The sequence below is a fragment of the Gekko japonicus genome, unplaced genomic scaffold (assembly GCF_001447785.1).
Source record: "Gekko japonicus isolate JY-2015 unplaced genomic scaffold, Gekko_japonicus_V1.1 scaffold383, whole genome shotgun sequence".
Taxonomy (NCBI): Eukaryota; Metazoa; Chordata; class Lepidosauria; order Squamata; family Gekkonidae; genus Gekko; species Gekko japonicus.
The window spans coordinates 666,523-687,265 of record NW_015164193.1 but is presented as its reverse complement, the minus strand read 5'-3'; the positions used below and the strand labels follow the sequence as shown (position 1 = coordinate 687,265).

The 20,743-nt window shown below is 42.5% G+C and overlaps 1 protein-coding gene across 1 annotated transcript in view; it reads left to right on the top strand.

Annotated features, from left to right (window-relative positions):
- The window catches only part of DST (dystonin), a 484,671-nt gene that overhangs the window by 449,074 nt on the left and 14,854 nt on the right, over positions 1 to 20,743 (top strand). The window contains exons 82-90 of the mRNA XM_015408298.1: positions 7,344 to 7,487; positions 7,942 to 8,130; positions 9,064 to 9,193; positions 9,539 to 9,702; positions 10,484 to 10,646; positions 11,052 to 11,206; positions 11,347 to 11,421; positions 12,241 to 12,258; positions 16,634 to 16,751. Coding sequence (XP_015263784.1) covers positions 7,344 to 7,487; positions 7,942 to 8,130; positions 9,064 to 9,193; positions 9,539 to 9,702; positions 10,484 to 10,646; positions 11,052 to 11,206; positions 11,347 to 11,421; positions 12,241 to 12,258; positions 16,634 to 16,751 — 1,156 coding nt within the window. The remainder of the gene's footprint in view (positions 1 to 7,343; positions 7,488 to 7,941; positions 8,131 to 9,063; positions 9,194 to 9,538; positions 9,703 to 10,483; positions 10,647 to 11,051; positions 11,207 to 11,346; positions 11,422 to 12,240; positions 12,259 to 16,633; positions 16,752 to 20,743) is intronic.

The window sequence follows — 20,743 nt, the reverse complement described above, 5'->3', positions numbered from 1 at the left end:
AGCATTACAGGGTTGTGGTCTGCAAAGGTTGCTGGTAAAATTTCCACTTCTAATAAGTCATTTATTATTGCTGCTGAGATCCAGAAGAGGGCAACCAGGATGGTGAGAGGGTTGGAATCCAAGTCTTACGAGGAAAGGCTGAAAGAGTTGGGTATGTTTAGCCTGGGAAAGAGAAGGCTTAGAGGGGACATGATTGCAGTCTTCAAATATTTGAAGGGCTGTCATGTGGAAGATGGAGCAGATCTATTCTCTTTTGCTCCGGATTGCAAGACTAGATCTAATGGGTGGCAATTAAGAGGGAGTCAATACCACACTAAATATCAGGAAAAACTTCCTAACTGTAAGAGTGATTGAGCAGTGGAACAGACTGCCTCGGGAGGTGGTGGATGCTCCTTCGCTGAACGTTTTCAAGCGGAGGCTGGACAAGCATCTTTCGAGTATGTTGTAGGGCTATCTTTCGGCTGTGCTCCTGCATAGTGCAGGGGGTTGGTCTAGATGACCTGCAAGGTCCCTTCCAGCTCTAACATTCTATGAGTCTATGATTCCATATCTATCCTTGACCATATACATATATACAGTTGAGGTGAAGAATAGACTCAAGGGTCTAGATTTGATAGATGGAGTGCCTGAAGAACTATGGACGGAGGTTCGTGACATTGTACAGGAGGCAGCAATCACCACCATCCCAAAGAAAAAGAAATGTAAGAAAGCAAAGTGGCTGTCTGATGAGGCTTTACAAATAGCAGAGGAAAGAAGGGAAGTGAAAGGCAAAGGCGAAAAGGGAAGATTTACCCAACTGAATGCAGATTTCCAGAGAACAGCAAGGAGAGATAAGGAGGCCTTCCTGAATGAACAGTGCAAAGTAATAGAAGAAAACAATAGAATGGGAAGGACTAGAGATCTCTTCAAGAAAGTTGGAGAAATCAAGGGAGCGTTCCATGCAAAGCTGGCCATGATAAAGGACAAAAACGGTAGGGACCTAACAGAAGCAGAAGAGATTAGGAAAAGATGGCAAGAATACACAGAAGAACTATACAAGAAAGACCTCGATGTCCTTGACAACCACGACGGTATAATCACTGACCTCGAGCCAGACATCCTGGAATGTGAAGTTAAATGGGCCTTAGAAAGCATTACTAACAACAAAGCTAGTGGAGGTGATGGTATTCCAGCTGAGCTATTCAAAGTCTTAGAAGATGATGCTGTTAAAGTGCTGCACTCCATTTGCCAGCAAATTTGGAAAACGCAACAGTGGCCACAGGATTGGAAAAGGTCAGTATACATTCCAATCCCAAAGAAGGGCAATGCCAAGGAATGTTCAAACTATCGCACAATTGCACTCATATCACACGCTAGCAAGGTCATGCTCAAGATCCTACAAGCTAGGCTTCAACAGTACGTGGATAGAGAACTACCAGAAGTACAAGCTGGGTTTCGAAGAGGTAGAGGAACTAGAGATCAAATTGCCAACATTCGCTGGATTATGGAGAAAGCAAGAGAGTACCAGAAAAATATCTACTTCTGCTTCATTGACTATGCTAAAGCTTTTGACTGTGTGGATCACAACAAACTATGGCAGGTCCTTAAAGAGATGGGAGTACCAGACCACCTCACATGTCTCTTGAGAAACCTGTATAAGGGCCAAGAAGCGACAGTTAGAACCGGATATGGAACAACTGATTGGTTCAGCATAGGAAAAGGAGTACGACAAGGATGTATATTGTCGCCTTGCTTATTTAATATATATGCAGAGTACATCATGCGAAATGCTGGCCTGGATGAATCACAAGCGGGAATTAAGATTGCTGGGGAAAAGATCAACAACCTCAGATATGCAGACGATACCACTCTAATGGCAGAAAGTGAAGAGGACCTAAAGAGCCTCTTGCTCAGGGTAAAAGAGGAGAGCGCAAAAGTGGGCTTGAAGCTCAACATCAAAAAAACTAAGATCATGGCATCCGGCCCCATCACTCCTTGGCAAATAGAAGGGGAAGTCGTGGAAGTAGTGACAGACTTCACGTTCCTGGGATCCCAGATCACCGCAGACTGTGACTGCAGCCATGAAATTAAAAGACGCCTGCTCCTTGGGAGGAAAGTGATGGCGAACCTAAACAGCATGATAAAAAGTAGAGACATCACCCTGCCAACAAAAATACGCATGGTCCAAGCAATGGTATTCCCAGTAGTCATGTATGGCTGTGAGAGTTGGACTATAAGGAAGGCCGAGTGCCGAAGAATAGATTCTTTTGAACTATGGTGCTGGAGGAGACTCTTGAGAGTCCCTTGGACTGCAAGAAGATCAAATCAGTCAATCCTAAAAGAAATCAACCCTGACTGTTCCTTGGAAGGCCAGATAATGAAACTGAAGCTCAAATACTTTGGCCACCAAATGAGAAGGGAGCACTCACTGGAGAAGACCCTGATGCTGGGAAAGATTGAAGGTCAAAGAAGACGGGAACGGGAAAGGATGATATGGTTAGACAGTGTCATAGATGCAACGAACATGAAATTGAGCAAACTTCAGAGGATGGTGGAAGACAGGAAGGCCTGGCGTGATCTGGTCCATGGGGTCGCGAAGCGTCGGACTCGACTGTGCGCCTGAACAACAACAACAAAAATGTTCAACTTGGCACAGTCCTTGAATAATGAGCATTTCACATTTCTTACCTTGAAATATTATTGTCCAATGTGTTATTAAATTAAAATTTAGAACAACGGAGCTAATCCTAGTACTATAGCTCTTTATGCATGCAATGAATTTTCTTTGCACAACAGCATACCACAACTTTTTTTTTAAAAAGCTTCTGTTAATGTAATGGCTTTTATCCTAGCAGAAGTGAGCTGCATGTGGCTATTTTCAAAAAGCAGAAACTTGAGGGTTTACATCACTTTACAAGAGAACAAATTTGTGAAACTTTGAATTAGGTAAAGGCAGGAGTCCTGTGATGAAAAGAAAGTAAGCAAAAGACAGCATAAACATATTTTTCTTATTACCTAATTCTTTGTGTTAACCTGCTGTACCTTTTAGCCCTAAAGGCCCCAAAGAGAGGTAATATGTTAGTTGTCTAGAATACATAACCTCCATTACGTCAAGCCCAATTTTAAAGAAGGTCTAATGGGATATGAAATGGAGCTTTTCAAACGAAAATACTTCAGAAGTGGAAATGAGCTCAGAGATTGTTATCTCAGGACAAGTGTTCATAGAAGTAGGGGGTTGTGCAAACTCCTGTACACAAGCAATCTGAGCTATCAAGTGTCAGCATAGAAATCATATGCAAATACTTTACAATATGCCAGTAGAAAACATTGATTCTTACAGCTCAGTGCTAAACATGTTTAACTCACCTGTTAGGTAGTAGACTTTAGACAAACCAGTCCTATGCCCCTTTTGAGCCCTTACACACAGTCTCCTAGTCATTTCTGTCTTGCCTATTTCCTTCTGTCAACAGTGCACTGCCCAGGCCCCACACACTCATTTAGCCACAGTCCTACTCCTTAGTTCCTTCTTTCTTCCTAAGGATTTGCAGATTAAAAAGGAATCAGTTGTTTTCAGATCTGGATATCAGGAAGTCAAAAAACATCAGTATTCCTGGTTTTCCAGATTCCAAACACTAGTTCGGTATTTGGATTTGTTTGTTTAATTTTCCAGGATTCCAACATTATTTGGCTCCTTTATTCCCTGTGGGGAATCTTTCTGGAGGGCTGGAGGTGACTTGCACCAAAATTGCAGTGAAGCTGATAGTGCCTGCCCTTTAAATAACCTCAAAATGTCAAGTGAATTGGACCAAGAGATTCTGTGGGCACCTGAAGAAGGTGCCCCCAGCCATCCTCCATTGCCTGCTATGGCAGAGAGGAATTTTCTCCAGGACACAAAATAGCCAGAGACACCAGAACAAGCAAAGCAATCCCTGTCCAAAAGCCTTTCAAAGCAGACAGAACCAATAAGCTCAAAGATCTAACGCAGAACCACGGGGCAATGTGGCAAGCCGTATACAGCCAATGTCAAATTAGAGAAACTAAGCCAAAACAATTTAACAAGGAGGGATGGAGTAAAATGAATGGCAGGTTTCCCATTGGGTACAATGGGAGATGCTGGAATGCCCATTGGATGTAATGGGAGCTAGGAATACCAATTAACTTGCATAGGGTCCATTGAAAGTTGCCATGAAAATGCGGAATGGATTTACAGTGAGGGTCTCTGGGTCTATATAAACTACTCTGGAACTGGAATGACAGCCACCAGAATGGTATGATGGCCTCTAGGAGTAGCATAAGTGCTTTGGGACTGGAATGAAAGCCCCCAGAGTGAATTGATTACTTCTAGGAGCAGCAGAAGTGTTCTGTGCCTAGAATGACAGCTCCCAGAGTGGAATGACATCCATAGGAGTAGCAGAAGTGGTCAGATGCTTCCAACAAGCCCAACAGAACCAATGCAGAATCAGGGAATCCCAGCAGAACCAGAAGCCAATGTGGGAAGCTCAACAGAAGCAATGTCAAACCAGAGAATCCCAGCAGAACAAACTTAAGCAAGGGAGGAAGGACTTTATGCAAGCCCAGGAGAACCAGTTTCAATCCACAGAACCCCCAGCAGAACCAGCTTAAGCAGGGGGGAGGATTTTTGCAACAAAACTGGTGCAATCTACAGAAGCCCAGCAGAACCCAGGGCCAGTGCGGCAGCACAAGTCCAATAGAACCAATAGCAATCCGCAGAAGGCTGGAAGAACCAGAGACAGCCAGGCACACCTGTAAGACACTGACACAGACACTTATACAGTAACAATCCTGCTTGCCGCCTTCTCCTCTCACTCCTGTTGCCTGGGAAACTTGCAAAATAAAAATAACAAACTGACTTGGAGAGCTTTAAAGTTTAAATTGCTGGTTCTGGATATACCCAAATATATCCAGATATAGTCTGTATTGTATTTACTGGCTTTGGCAAAGATTCTCTGATGTGTATTCAGATCCAGATATACCAGAAAATGGGGCATAGTTTTGATAGGATATATCCGAGTGCACATCCCTATTTCTTCCCCTTCATGTCGCTGTTTTTTCTTTTGTCCCATTTCCTTTATCTACCCTATTGACCAGTGATTCCCCCCCTCGAAGCCTCTTTCTAATTAATTACCGCTGCCTTTCTTTTCAAATCTTAATTCATATCTCTATTCTGAAGGATCTTCTTTCTCATTCTATTGTCTACTTTGTGCCTTCTCCCTTCTTGCCTCTGGGTTCCTTGCCCCTTAGCTTCTCAACTTTTTGGATCTCTTCTAGTTCTGCCCCATGTGAGAATTTAATCCCAGCCAAACTGACAGTTTTGCTAAACTAGACACTGTTTAAATCCCTGACTAACTGAACATTCTATTATCCCACAAACTTAGCTAGAACTTCATTTTCACAAATACTGTGGGAGGGACTTCACAACCAATAATCTAATTTTAGGATATATACCTACTCTTTGGGCACTCTTGAAATACCACATATTTTGGATTCAGAGGGCAGATATATTTGCTAAACAAATCATTTTATGACACTGGAAATCTCAATGATCTCCCTCTAGAGATCTCTGAATCAACACTATTCTAGGCCTTTGTACAAAAGAGAGAATAGCATAGGCACCTTTATTCCCTGTTTAATTAAACTCATAATGTTGCACCTTGGTTTCCTAACCTGCACTCCTGCCCGACCTTTATTTCTTTTCTCTCTTTCCTTCTCTACTAATAGGACACATTAGGGAAGAGGGAGGGGTGGGCTATATGGGGCTTATTTGCTATGTTAACTTTTTTGTGTGGAAACAATAAAAATCTTAATTAAAAAACCACAGGATTGGGCTGTGGTATCTTTTCTGGAGCTAAAAAAGCCCTAATGGTGTAAATGACAGATAAGGCATTTGAAATAAAAATATTACAATTTTCTTTAAGATTCATCCCAGAAGCGAGTGTTTATAAATTGTCAAAACAGGTGTTATCTTCCTTAAAAAATGGATTTTACTTCTGTTCCTCCTTAAGTAGAGTCTGACATGGGATGGATCACAGATTCACCCTCTGCGTCTCCCTTCTTTCCCCTAGTGATCATACAGTGAGACAGACATCACTGCTTAGAGTAAGTAAACAATAGTGTCAGCTCTCTCCTTGCCAGAGACAAGGAAGGGGGAAGGAATACTTGGGAAAGTATTGTTGGCCAACAAGGTAAGATGGGGAAAGCATTTCTAAAGCCGAGCCCACGCCAAATCTTATGGGAAAGTTCCTTGCCTTGCATACATCATGTTTAAGATCAGACCTCAGTCTGAAGGTGGGCCTTGGGCATATGCACCCCCACATTCCCCCCCACAATTCCCTGAATGCAGGTAGATTCAGTGAGTGCACAGAGAGATATTGTGTTTGCTTGACACCTTGTGTAACCAAACCTGATTTCTCCCTCGCTCAGTTTATAACCAAACCAAGTGTTTAGCACATGGGTTCCTAGGAGAATCCCATGGACACAAGCAAACAGAGCTCCAGTCCAAGGAATCATACTATGCATTATTTTGTGCTTTATAATTTCCTACATTAGACCTGTGCTCACCTACAACATCTCCTCTGAGCAGGGTATATAATCAAAAAGTAAAGGTAAAGGTTCCCTTGCTCGAAAGCCAGTCGAATCCGACTCTAGGGTTGCAGTGCTCATCTCCGTTTCAAAGCCGAGGAGCCAGCGCTGTCCGAAGACGTTTCCGTGGTCATGTGGCCAGCATGACTAAACACCAAGGCGCACAGAACGCTGTTACCTTCCCACCAAAGTGGTACCTATTTATCTACTTGCAATTTCTTCCTTTCGAACTGCTAAGTTGGCAGGAGCTGGAACTAGAGACGGGAGCTCACTCCGTCACGCGGCACACTCGGGTCTCGAACTGCTGAACTACTGACCTTCCACAACCTGCAGTTCAGCATCTTAACCACTTGAGCCACCGCAGCTCCAGGGTATATAATTAGGGTACAATAAATGATTAGTTTTTGGGGCCTCCTGAAACATGTCCAGTAAAAATAACTTGCTAAGTTCTGTGCATTTTTTGTTCATGTTTATTATAAGCAAATGTGTATACTTTTTGTTGCAATAGTAATAAGTCGCGTGCTCCAGCACATGCCTTATATCTGATGTTAGTGATTTGACTGTGGTTTTTTTACATAACTTTCTTTTCTTATAAAAGATGAACTTGTTTCACTGCTTCCATTCTATTGAATCCACTGAGGCGTCAAATGATTCAGTGTAGGCATTTGTTCTTTTTGACTCAGCCAGCAAAGCCTGAAGGTTGCATGAATTTTTCCCTTTGAGTCACTGCCAGCACCTAATTGAAATCACCATTTCTGCCTTAGGAATTCATGAGGAAACTGGAAGAGAAAAAAACTGGGCTAAATAAAGCCACAGGTATGGGAGAGGCCGTCTTGGCTATCTGCCACCCAGACTCCATCACTACCATTAAGCACTGGATAACAATCATCAGAGCAAGATTTGAAGAGGTCAGTCCATCTCAAGCAGTTCTTTGTGGTAACAGTCAGTCTTTGACAACTTGGAACATGACTGGCAGTTAGCAAGGCAGTTACACTGTGAGGAAAAGATCCAGCTTTCAAGAGCAAAACGTTTAGCATACATATCCTTGCTGTCATAAATATTATAGGCAGATTTTTTTTCATACCTCTGCTATGAAAAAGAGGTAAAGAGAAGTAAAATCGTGCCCATGTCAACTTACATCTCTTAGCCCCACCACTAAAGACGGATTAGAAAAAAAATGTTAAGATTCTAAAGCTGTGGAACATCTTCATGGCAACACAATCTGTCACCAACACATAGACATACTAGTGTTAAGTAGCAAGAACAGTGACCCTCAGTCATCACTGCCTTTACCATGTAAGTCTAGTACAAGTGGGCATTGATAGTTATTGGAAATTCTCATGCACTGCTCTTCATTTAAAGGTGTTAGCATGGGCAAAGCAACATCAGCAGAGACTGGCAGTAGCCCTGGCTGCATTGATTGCAAACCAGGAGTTACTGGAAGCATTATTGTCCTGGCTGCAGTGGGCAGAAACAACTCTGAGTGAAAAAGACAAGGAGGACATTCCTCAGGAGATTGATGATGTTAAAGCACTCATAGCTGAACACCAGGCAAGTGAACCATGACTCTATTCTTAAGATCAGGCTAGTCATTCTTAAGTGTATGCATATTTTGAAACATTATGTGGAATAGATGTATTTGCTATCCTATTGTTGTTCAAAATGAAAGCAAACAATGAAAACTAGGCAAAGTCCTTCCAGCTGATAACTTGGCAATACTTTTAAATCTCTCTGTAAAACAGTGCACATTCTAACAGCACTGTGGATTACTGCCTAGAGAATAAAGAGGCTGAACCGTTATTTTTAAGAAACCAGAATTATGGGCTGCAAATCGAAACAATATAGTTTTGCTAGTCAAGTTGTACAGAGCCTTTAAAATTGTTCTTGGTGTGTGTATTCCCTTCATGCTCCCATAAGGGCTCTCCTTTTTTTTTGAAAGCTAATGTATTAGGGCCACTTCACTGCATTTTGTGACCCACACTGAGGTTACCCTTTTCAACATGGGTACCCAGACCAGGAAACAGACAGCTGTTTTGCCTTCTTGACAAACACTCTCATAGAAGAAAAGATAGGCAAAGAGGCTGCCTTTAGGGTATTACAAAAGAGAAATGCTCAGCAGAGACAGTTTAGTGTAATGGTTGGGGTAGGGAGACCTACATTCAAATCCCCATTCAAACACGGAACTCAGTAGGGGACTTTGGGTCAGTAAGTCTGGTGTACTTCACAGGATTGATGTGAAAATAAAACAGGATTGGTGGACCATGTATGCCACTTCAAGTTCCTTGGAGGGAAGATGGGATAAAAAAACCCCAGTAAATCTAGCATAGGTCTTCTGGCAGGTAGAAAAAATAATGTTTGGGAAGCAGGAGTTCTTATGTGTGCATGAAGGATCTCCCAAACCTCTGGTGAACCTCTGGTTCAACTATATATGTTGCAAATTATTCTTGCACATTGTTCATCAAGGCAACCAACATTTAATTGTAGATGTTCATGGAAGAGATGACTAGAAAACAGCCTGATGTTGATAAAGTTACTAAGACGCACAAAAGGAAAGCAGCCGAATCTGCTCCAATACAGTCTCAGATTCCTGTACTTGATAAAGGAAGAGGAGGACGTAAGTGAATGAAATTGTAGCATGGAGGGAGGTGGGAGCAGCATGCAGATTCCTGTTTTTAGAGTATAGTGTATCATTTGTACACTTGCAATGTCATCTCCCTGCATATTGGATGGATTGGTTTGTCAGTTTATTTTGGCTGATTTAAGAAGTGCCTTAAGGCCAAACCTACCTTCTTGAGAGCAAGCCATCTGACCCCCACAAACTCTCTTTTTCTCCTGTATGCACAAACAAGTTATATGCAAGAACAAGCATAAATGCTGTTTATATCCTTTGTTTAAATTGCTTTAAAATGCATACAGAAAAATGAATGAATAATCACTGTTTCCCCCCATATTTTAACAGGGAAACGTTCCCCAACACTAAGCTTGTATCCATCAGGTGCACAGACCCAGATTGAAACCAAAAATCCACGGGTGAACCTGTTAGTCAGCAAGTGGCAGCAAGTCTGGCTCCTAGCCTTGGAAAGAAGAAGGAAATTGAATGATGCTTTAGACCGACTAGAGGAGGTAAGTAAATACTAAAGTTAACAATAATGTTACTGGTAGCAGTGTTTCTGTTGTTTGTATGGGAACAACAGAGTCATGTGGCACTTGAAAGACTAAGTTTTGTACTGTAGCATGAGCTGTCATGGGCCTGCTTCATCAGAGGCATGCCCTTTGTGGGATGCAAGTGTGGATAGACATCGTACTTCTCACCATACTGATTATGCAGCACATTTGCTGGCCATTGCACTCCTTATACACCAACACTGAAGCATGTGGAGGCTCTACTCTGCTCATACAATTTCTCCCCTGTGTTTTCAAGAGAGAAATTACGCAAGCAGATGTTTTCGTGTTGTCAATAAGATATGCACCAAAAAACATTATCATAACGCCAGTCTTATGTATGTAATATATATATAGTGCAAGTAAAATGCAACCTTGATTTGTCTGTGGAGAATTATGCCTACTGGCATTTTGGGTTTAGTATTAAATAGCGTAGGAACGATCCACAGAATCAAACCCTGGTTTCAAAACCCTGGTTTTAAATCCTGTTAGTGTTAACCATTGGTAGTGTCGAGACATATGTAATGCTAAATTATGTTTAAATGTGATAAAGGAAGTGGGAATTGGGGGGGAGGGGAAGCAAGGGCAGTGGGTTCCTGGTCCTGGCTGCTACTTTGCAAAACACAGTTTGTAGAAGCCAGCATTGACTTCTTTCCTGACCTTTTCACTTTGTGGTCATATGAGATCACACGGCAATACTGCTCTTAAACCATTTTTCCTTCTTCCTCTCTCTTGCTCTCAGCTGAAGGAATTTGCTAACTTTGATTTTGATATTTGGCGAAAAAAATATATGCGGTGGATGAACCATAAGAAATCTCGAGTGATGGACTTCTTTAGAAGGATAGATAAAGATCAAGATGGGAAGATAACAAGGCAGGAATTTATTGATGGGATTCTTTCTTCGAGTAAGTTTTCAAGGAAGAGTTGTCTATAATTCTCCAAAGAAGTTTCAGTATGCTTTTGAAGTTACTTATCTAAAATATTTGTGTGTCCACATCTTCATATGAATGAGGAGGCTAACAACATAAGAAATAACAATAAAACATCAACCATTATAATCATTAAAATGGTGGCAACTACAAGACACAAGAAGCCGCCATTTAAAACGACATTTAAAAAAGAAGACAGCTAAAACCCAGATGGGGGTTTCAGAAAAACTTGAGAAAATAAAAAGATGTCTTCTCCTGGGCACCTCTAGTGGGCTGTCAGATGGAGCCTCTGTAGGGAGGGAACTGCAGTTCCTGACAAGGTCCTTGATCATTTTCATGTTGGCCAATCACTCTAATGCAAGCTGTTTCTTTGGTCTGCAGAGTTTCCTACCAGCCGATTGGAAATGAGTGCAGTAGCCGATATCTTTGACAGAGATGGCGATGGCTATATTGACTATTATGAATTTGTAGCAGCGCTTCATCCAAACAAGGATGCATACAAACCTCTAACAGATGCAGATAAAATTGAAGATGAGGTGCGTTTCTCTCCCCCCCCTTTACTACTGCTATCATATGCTAACTATATAGTCCTAATGTTCTTCTGCTTGATTCCACAATGATCAATTATGCAAAATCCTTAGAGAATAATAGTATGGTTTTGGTTATCTTTTGACAGGTGACGAGGCAGGTAGCAAAATGTAAATGTGCAAAGCGATTCCAAGTGGAGCAAATTGGGGATAACAAGTACAGAGTAAGTTTTTAAAAATCATTTTCTTTCTTGTGGAATCCCAAGTATTTTCCAGAGAGCAGAGACACTGGAGCATGCCAGTTCAAATAGTAGGAATTCGTTCTGTTTTCTCAAAATCTGGAAGTAACATTTTTTTAAAGCTTAATCCATTTTTAAATAAATTAATCAGAAAAAACATATCCTTTAATATTCCATTTGAGTTGTAAGAAAGCTTTTTTCTCATGACCTTTGTAGAGAACTTTGCTCTTCGTGGAACTGTTCAGAACCTCATGATAGAGCTTGATTTTTCTGGGCCACATGTGCATTTGGATACATCAGCGCAGCTTTTGGCACCTTATATGGTGACATTGGTTAACATGTGTATAATAGGGGTGTTTTTTCCTCAACAGAATGAACAGTTGGAACTCCATTAGGCTTTCAGAATATTTGAATGAAATACATTCCATCATCACCATTCTGTGTGTTTTTCCATTAGAGCCTACTTTCCCTTCATTTAGATAGGAAATGTTCCAGGTATCTTTAAAAAAGAAAAGAAAAAGAAACATCATGAAAGAATCTGTCACATTGCAGAGGAAATACTTCATTTCCTTTTGGTTCAGTAATAAAATCATTTCCCAATGAAAATTTGGCTTTAGAAGTTTATGGAATAAAGCAAGCAATGGTTGGTTTATACAGAGCTCTCTCAGCATTCACAGCTTCAGACGTCTAATTTACCTTCACATCTCTGAACTAGTAACTTGGATTGTGTATGTTTTAGAGTCATGTTAGAGGATTTTCTGTTTAACTAATTATGTCTTTCTCCCATTTTCCATCTCTTATCAGTTCTTCCTGGGAAATCAGGTATAAACAGTGGAATGTGTTACGGAGTTTCTAAGTACTCTCTTAATGCTTTATCATTTCAGCTTTTAGTAGTCTGTCCTTCCCTCTCCTTTCACCTTGAGCTAATTCATTCTTAGTCAGCTGTGGTGCCTCTCTGGAAATGCTTAGCAGATTTTCTTGTTTTGGGAGTTGCCTTTTTTTTTTTTTCTTGTTGCTGCCTCATTAATGAAATTACTTTAAAGGGAACCAGATAATAGATTGTGAGAATTCGTAAATGCCATCAATGTTCTTCCTGTGGCTTACACAAAGGAATTTCTATAATTTTTTGCTAAGATTGATATATGGGGACTTTCTAGCAGTAACCTTTATGGTTTCCGTGCTGCATCCATGCCACCAGATAATGTAGTACCATGCTCTTTTAAAACCTTTGGGGAAAGTTTGGATCAATTAGAAATTAGAAAAATGAATTACACCCCAGTGTGATAAAAGCCACTCCAGTGTGAATAGGCATCATAAAGGCAGTATCCCAGATTAGTACTGTTTTTCCCTGTTAGTTCTCTCTATTTTCTTAATAATAACTCAATTCCAGACTACCACATTGCCTATTTTTTAAACTCAGTATTATTTGCTATCATTGCAACATTATCACATCATGCAAAATGGGATTAACTGTACAACTGAGGGAGCTAGTTCTATTCTGGACAAAAAGGCCCTAGCAAAGCTGAAAGAGAGACCTTCCTAGAACCAAAATTTGAATTACTTTATCAGTGCCATAGTTGTCCACAGCATATTGTTATCAACTTTTCAGTAGTGCCCATTTCAGATTAGATGAAGCTTGAATAATAATTTGTCACCAGAATTCAGCTGTGCACTATTAACATGTGACATTTCATCAGACAACATAATTCTGTGTAGTCTTACTTACGAAGTCCATGTAGTAAATCATATCTCTTTAGAATTTTATTTCATCAGTAGTGAGTACTTGTGAACTTTCTTTGCCTTCTGCATCATGGCAGAGCTGCGTTTGCTCCAAGCTCTGCAAAAGAATAAAGTACACGGGGGAGGTGGATCGTTAAAAAGCTACACATGGAACTATTGGCCTTGTGAATTCCAACAAATAGGGTACGAGTGTGTATCCTTTTAGGGTAGACTTCCCCCCCCTCCCCCGGAGCAATCTGGTCAATTCTTCCTTCACTCTAAGTAATGGGGCTAGATGAGTGCCACAAAGTTAAACAATAACTGTTTGCTCCCTGTCCCAAATAAACCAGTAGATACGGGAGTGTTTTTCACCTTCTCACTACTGCAGCATTTGGTCAGAGTGATGCCTGAGCAGGATGGGTTAGGGATTATATGTTATAATAACAAAGAGTTTCATGAGATACCTGTATCAGTCACAATTTGATCTAGTGCAGGGTTTGGGAGGGAAATAGTAAACACAACTAGTGAGCATTGTAATGGAGGGAAGAGGTGTTTCCAAACCAGCCTCTCGGTGCTTGGAGAAGTGGAATGGGAACTGTTCTTGGGTCCACCTGACCCAAAGGCTTTATTGGGTTAGGAGTTTCCAGTATGTCACTGGCATTCTGGTGGGGTGTGTTGGCAAAGGTGAGTGAAGAGTTTAAAGCTTGGAGCAATTCAAAAAATGGAAGCTTGAAGAGGCATCATCCCTATTGACATACCCTAGGGTTAATAAGTTCCTGCACTGGGAGAGCAAAAGGTAGTTGAATAGATCTTTTCAGCTGCAGGTCAGCATTAACAGAGTTGTGACTTTAAACACAAAGTGTGCATGTCCTCCTTCCAAGATCCTGGAGTAAATCCTTCCCAGAGCTGTTCAGAATAACCATACTAAGAAGGACCATTTTTCCAGAGGATTTGATTTAAATAGAAGTTGCTGCAGCATAAACCATTGAATGGAAAAGATGGCACCTTGTTACAAAGCCATTTTATCCTTATTTAGAGGGTTACATTGTATACACTTCAAATTTGCATTTTTGCTTATTAGTAATATTTTGGATTAACGAATTCAGTTTTTTGTGTTTTCCTGTTATTTGGTTCCCCAAAGTAATATGCCTTCCCCCTTTGCTTAAGCAGTATCTCAATGAGGTTTTTTTAAAATGAGATCAATTGTATGATTTGGATTGAAATCATTTGCGGGACAAGTAGTGCTGTAAAAGCATCATTTACTTGAAAGAATGAAGTTCTGCATTTTACTGAAGTTTAACCTTTGGTTTGGATGCTCCATGTGTCTGTTTAGGCAGGAGGTGGCCTTAAATATCATCAGTCTGGATTTATTTAATCTTTGTGAATAGTTTTTTGTGAAATTGTGAGATCTTTCCTGTAGTCAGGAGTATCAAGTGAACTTAATCAGTGAAAGTTTGCATAGGATGGACTGATAAGTTGGAAGAGAAAGGTTTCTGTATTGATAAGGGTTCAAATGATGCAGCCATGAGATCCATGCTATACTACTACATTTCCCAGTGCAGCAAGAAACAAAGAGCGGCCATGTCTTCTCTTCCCACTGTACTGTCCCTTACCTGTTGTAACAAGGTGTGTTGCAGGTGTATTGCACAGTGGATGGAAAGGAGAATGACTGATGGTATTGGGAAAGGATTTGGCAGAAGAAGCCATAGCTACCTCATCTCCTAGCATAGCAGGGAATGTAAGGGTATGCCATGAATCTCCAAGTTGCTACCTGATATCCCTAGCTTTTGATTCAGCACATTACTTTGCACTGAGAACAGAAGTGCTGCACTGATAAGTACATTGGAAATCTTGGAGCCTCTTCACATGTTGCTTTTTTTGACACACCATCTACAGCTCATGTGGGTTTGAAGTATATTTACATAGAACACTTTTGTGGCTTTTCTCTCATTCTATTTGCCACTTTTTCCCGATGGCCAGTTTCCCACAAGTGCTGCTCCAGGCTCGCTCTTCCCTTTTGCCCCGATGGTACGTGTCAATTTCACATAAGCTGCTGTGCGGCCGCATCATGCCCCGCAGCTTCACGTGATTTCCCCCGCATCTACTCAGTCCTCAAAAAAACAGGATTGAGTAGAGGCAGGGGAAATCACGCAAAACTGTGGGGCAAAATGTGGCCGTGCAACAGCTTGTGTGAAATTGACACGTACCATCGGGCAAAAGAGAAGAGCGAGCGAGGAGCAGTGCTTGTGGGAAATCGGTCTATGTGTGTATTTATGGGATGAGAAAATAAGTTTTTAGCTTTCTTGAATGAGTCTTTAGATTAATCCACAGTGTTGCAGATATTGACAACAGAATAGTTGAATTCTTGGTTCACCAGTGAATTTTGCATAAAGTAAAAAAAATCTGTTTTCATTTTGTCACAGTTAAATAATTAGTTAATCAGAAAGAACATATTAAAGGGCTTTAAAACTTTTCATGAATTATATAGTTGGGAAAAAACTGTTTCAAGGCTACTTGACAGACATATTTTGTAGAGGTTGTACTGGAGGCTCCCAGTGTGTTTTCCATGTGCTGTGGGCACAGTTAACATTTTTTTAAAACTTTGATACCAAATACAGTTGTGAAACCAGGATGGAGAAGTAGTATGTACTGGTTGCCTGGAAGTGGCAATAGCTTGGAGTGCATGTTACATTCAAAGAAGCCGTATCCAACAGATGTTTATTACACTGGCATATAGTGAAACAAGAACTATGCGGGGACAAAGGGGATCAAAAATATGGTAGCTTGCATGCATGAAGAATGTTGTTCCATCCCACACATCAAGTGAGGTGGATAGAGGAAGAGCAGAGTTTGGGGACAGTTCCAGGAATGGGAAGGCACCTGCTCACCCCTGTGCTAGGTGTGAAGCCAGGGCAGGAAGGGAGGGTTTAATGGCCTGGTAGGCACGATATCACTCCCTTTGGGGGATGGGGATGACCCACTGCCTGTCATGGCAACTGTTCTGAGAAGCGGAGCCACGCAGGGCTGTTAACAGGAGTTTTAACATTAAACGTATACGTTCTAAACACACTTTTCAGTGGGTAAGTTTCTTGACATCATTTCTTCAAGATTGCTTGATATGAGCTCTTTAATGCCAGAGTTACTGATGCAATAATTTTATGTATTACATTACTAATGAAAAGATACCAAACACAATCAACAGTCCAGCATAAAATTCAACCTAGTGGCATACACTTGCTCTCTTCCTTCCCTTCTTTCCCCCACATAATTTCATTGCTGCTTTTTGGATTAATGCAGTTGCATTCAACTTAAAAACAACCTTGACCTATGTGCATAATGAAAATATCTGGTAATTTTGCTACTAATTATTAGGGAGCATCTTGTGTGTGGCTAATTTTAACCCACTTGGCTTGAAGCCGACATTGCCTTTGTGAACTTCACAGGAAAACTTTAGCATGTTTTCCTATTTTCTGCACAGTTTGGTGACTCCCAGCAACTCCGTCTTGTCCGTATTCTGCGAAGCACTGTTATGGTTCGAGTTGGAGGTGGATGGATGGCATTGGATGAGTTCCTAGTGAAAAATGATCCTTGCAGAGGTATGTAAGAAGACCTTAGATACAAATAATCAAGATCATTGCTACTGTTGTAGATTCTTTGGGGAGGTTGTGTATGTGTATACAGGAGGAGATGTGTATAAATCTGGTGACTGATTAAGCAGTGATTCATTCACAGTGTTCTACACACACACACACATCTTATTATTTAAACATGTGCATTCTAGAGGAAACATAAAGCCTGGTTACACATTACTGTCACCACAAAGGAGCTTTAACTATCTGTTGAGAATTCTAAAGGGTCAGTTACCAACAGGCAGAGACTACTGGAGAGGATAGACATCGTACACAGAGGGAACAATGAGCTGCTGCCTCTCTGTCTTTATTCATTGTTTATCTCCCTTTATCTGTCTTCTTAATTTTCTTTTTTCTTGCCCCTGCCCCTAATAGGGAGGATAAGGTGAGTTAAAAACTGGAGGGCTGAAGATAGCCAGCAGCCTCTCTTTTTTCGGGTGCATAACTGTGAGCAAACTACACGTTACTATTTTTAAAGAGTTGGGTGCAGGTTCCCTGGACTCAACTTATGATCTTCTTCATGGTCTCTGTGCATCACACCTATGGGATTACGTGCCTGTGGCGATCCGAATCGGTGATGTACAAAGCTCACAACGAGATTTTCACACCTCCCTCCCAGGCATGCGCAGGAACCCCACTGCGCATACCCAAGGAGGCAGGGTGCAGACGTCCCGCCAGTTCTCTTCTGACCACCACGCTGTTAACAGCTCGTTTTCTACTGGTCGGTGAGAAAGTACTTGTCTCTCTTTGAGGGATTGCTCACTGTTTGTTAGTTCTCGTGTTTTTTGTTTTTTCCTTCTTCTGCTAAATATATTTGTTTGAGGGACACCACTGCCTCTGGCGGTTTCCCGCCCCTCCCCCCCTCTCTGAGGTATATTTTATTTTGCCTCATGTGAGGGCTTCTTTTTCTTTTTCCTTTTTGTGCCATATTTTTGTTTTATGGCCAGAAAGTGGGGGTGTTTCAAAAGTTGTGGCGGGTGTGGCAGCAAACTTGCCCTTAACGACGGCCACGCACTTTGTATTATTTGCCTGGGGGAGGCCTTTTCCAGAGAGTGCGTTTGGACCTGCTTGCTGTTGACCCTGATAGGCTCATTGTCCAGAGACTTGCTGTCACTGCGCCAAATTTTCCAACCAGATCTGAAAAACCTGGGCCACAAGGCTTCAAGTGGCGCTCTGGGAATCCGCTTTGGCTCCCTTGCCTGTTGACAATATGTCTGCAGAGGCCCCTTCAGTCGTACATCCGACAGAGCCCGCATAGATATCAGAATTGTCGACGTCGATCCCTCCTCGTCCTAAGGTGGCATCGGATGTGGGTACTTCTTTAAAACATCCGGCACCAACAGGGACTTCCTCAGCCTCAACCCCGGCTAAGAGGAACAAGAAGGAGAAGCATGACAAAAAAAGTCTGCTTCGAAGAAGTCCACGCATAAGCCCCACAGTTTGAGCGGCGTTGGTAAGCAAACGGGCTCTGCTCTACCCCCTATCCAGCAGGTGCAACCCAAGGTCGCCGACCCTCCTGAGCCAGAGCTGCCTGTGATACCATCGATAGAGTTACTGGACTCGCCTATACAGCAGCTGAACCCCCTGGTATCGGAGGTTTCCGTTGGTGCAAGACTGATATTGATCTCCCCGTTGGAGGACGAGGACGTGGTTCCACGCGGACCTCATAAGGACCGTTCGCCGTCGGTCTCTTCTTGGGCTAGTGATCAATTGGTCTCTTCTTGGGCTAGTGATCAATCTCAGGCGGACTCTCGATATCAGTATCCTCGATCCAGATCTCCTAGGCGTGGAGAGCATCGGTATCGCTCAGAGGCATACCCTGAATACCACTATTCCAGGCTGAGACTACCCTACTCGCCAAGGCGGGAGTCCAGACCACACTCCCCTACCTATTTTGAGCTGCCCATGCCACCGTCGTGGAACTATCGGCAGCACATGCCTTATTCGTTCAGCTCTTATCCAATGTCGACATAGATGTCGTGGGTGACTCCTCAGCCTCATTCAGATTGGGACCGCAGATCATGATGTTCTCACTCTCCTCCATGGAGGTCCAGACCTTCCATGACCGTCTCTAAGCCTCCGGAGGACAGTCGTTGCTCTCCTTCTCTGCTCCGTCCTGTGCCTACGTTGCCATCACAGACTGGCCCTGTAGTGGCCACTCCTACTCGAGTGCCAAAAATTCCATCACTGCCAGCACCAGTGTCACCTTCCGGATCTTTGGACTCCGATTTGGACACTGACGTTTCAGATCAGTCTGAGTCACCTGAGGACCTTCTGCCAAACCCTGCGGTATCAGACAACCTCCCTATATCTCCATCCGAAGACCTCTCTTCTTATGGAGACTTAATCAAACGCATGGCGCATTTGCTAGGGCTCTCGATTATCCAACCCCTACCGTCGGTATCGGGTGCCATCTTTGATGTCATGCAGCTAGTTACCTCCACATCTATCACTCTTCCAATGTCATCCGTGCTACTCCAGGCAGCTAAGGCTTCATGGGAGAAACCATCTTCGGCTCCAGTGTCCTCTAGGTGACTGGATCATATGTACCGGATTCAGGAGACGGAGGCTGAATTTCTCCAGGTCCACCATAAACCCAATTCTATGGTCGTGTCATCTTCCTCAAAGACCAAACGTACCTTAGCTACTCCTTCAGATAAAGAGAGTAAAAAACTAGATTCAGTGGGCCACCATTTTTATTCCGCGCGAGCTCTTGGAATTAAAATTTCAAACTACATCGCATGCACGGGCCGTTATGAATACTCGCTCTGGGAGCGTTTTACCAACCTTTTGTCATCAGTACCTGAGGAGAAGTGTCAAGAGGCCAGGAAACTGCAAAAGAAAGGATTGTTACTTTCCAAACAAATCATAAACTCTTCCAAACATGCCTTAGATACATTTTCAAACACAATGTCTTCTGCAGTAGCTCTTCAGAGACATTCCTGGCTCAGAACCACCTTGCTCCCTGCTGATATGAGGGCTTACATAGAGGACTTACCTTTTGATGGCCAAGGGCTCTTCCATACTTCCATGGATTCGTCCTGCAGGAAATGGATAAAAACATTAAGGCCTCTATGTCATTAGGAGTCACTGGTCCCTCTAAGCCTTTTCGGCCTCGATCTTGTTCCCAGAACAGTTTTCGACTTTTGTATAATAAACCATCACCAGATGGGAGCTACAAACCATGGCAGTCTCCATCTGGAAGCAGACAACACTATCAGCCCAGACAAAGGTATGGTACTGGACAACAACAGACCAGACCAAAACAACCTAAATCAAACAAACAGGGCCTTTGACTTGGTCCTGCCTACACTTACAGACCCTACCCATCTCTATGCTTATTTACATGCCTGGACTGCCATTACTTCGAACTAATGGGTCCTTTCCATCTTGACCACCGGCTATTCCATCGAGTTTATAGCGCTTCCACCCCTTTCTGGGGTAGTCACCACACCCCCGTCGTCATTCTTCCTCGAAGAAGTAACCACACTTTTATCGAAGGGTGCCATAGAACCTGTGCCTCTACACCACCAGGGCCTCAGGTTTTATTCCCAGTACTTCATGGTACCCAAAAGGGACGGTGGACAGAGGCCGATCTTAGACCTCCGTGGCCTCAACGCCTATATACAATGCCGGAAGTTCAAGATTACATCCCTGCAGGTCATTCTACCTCTCCTGTCCCAGGGTTGTTGCTTACCTGTAACTGATGATCTTCGAGTGGTCAGCAGACTAAGGTAATCGTAGAAGTATTTTGTTTGCCCCAGTAGCTGGCAGGCAGGTAGGATGCACAATGAGCTCAGTTTGCACTTGGTTTTGAGTGTGGCACATGCAAACTACTTAAGGGGGGGGGGAGTGACAGGGAGAGTCCCTGAAGCTGTCACAGCCACACTGCTCTGCCACTTCCTTCTTCTGTTTGGTCTTCTTTGGTCACCTTGCTTCCCCTCAATAGGCTCACCCAT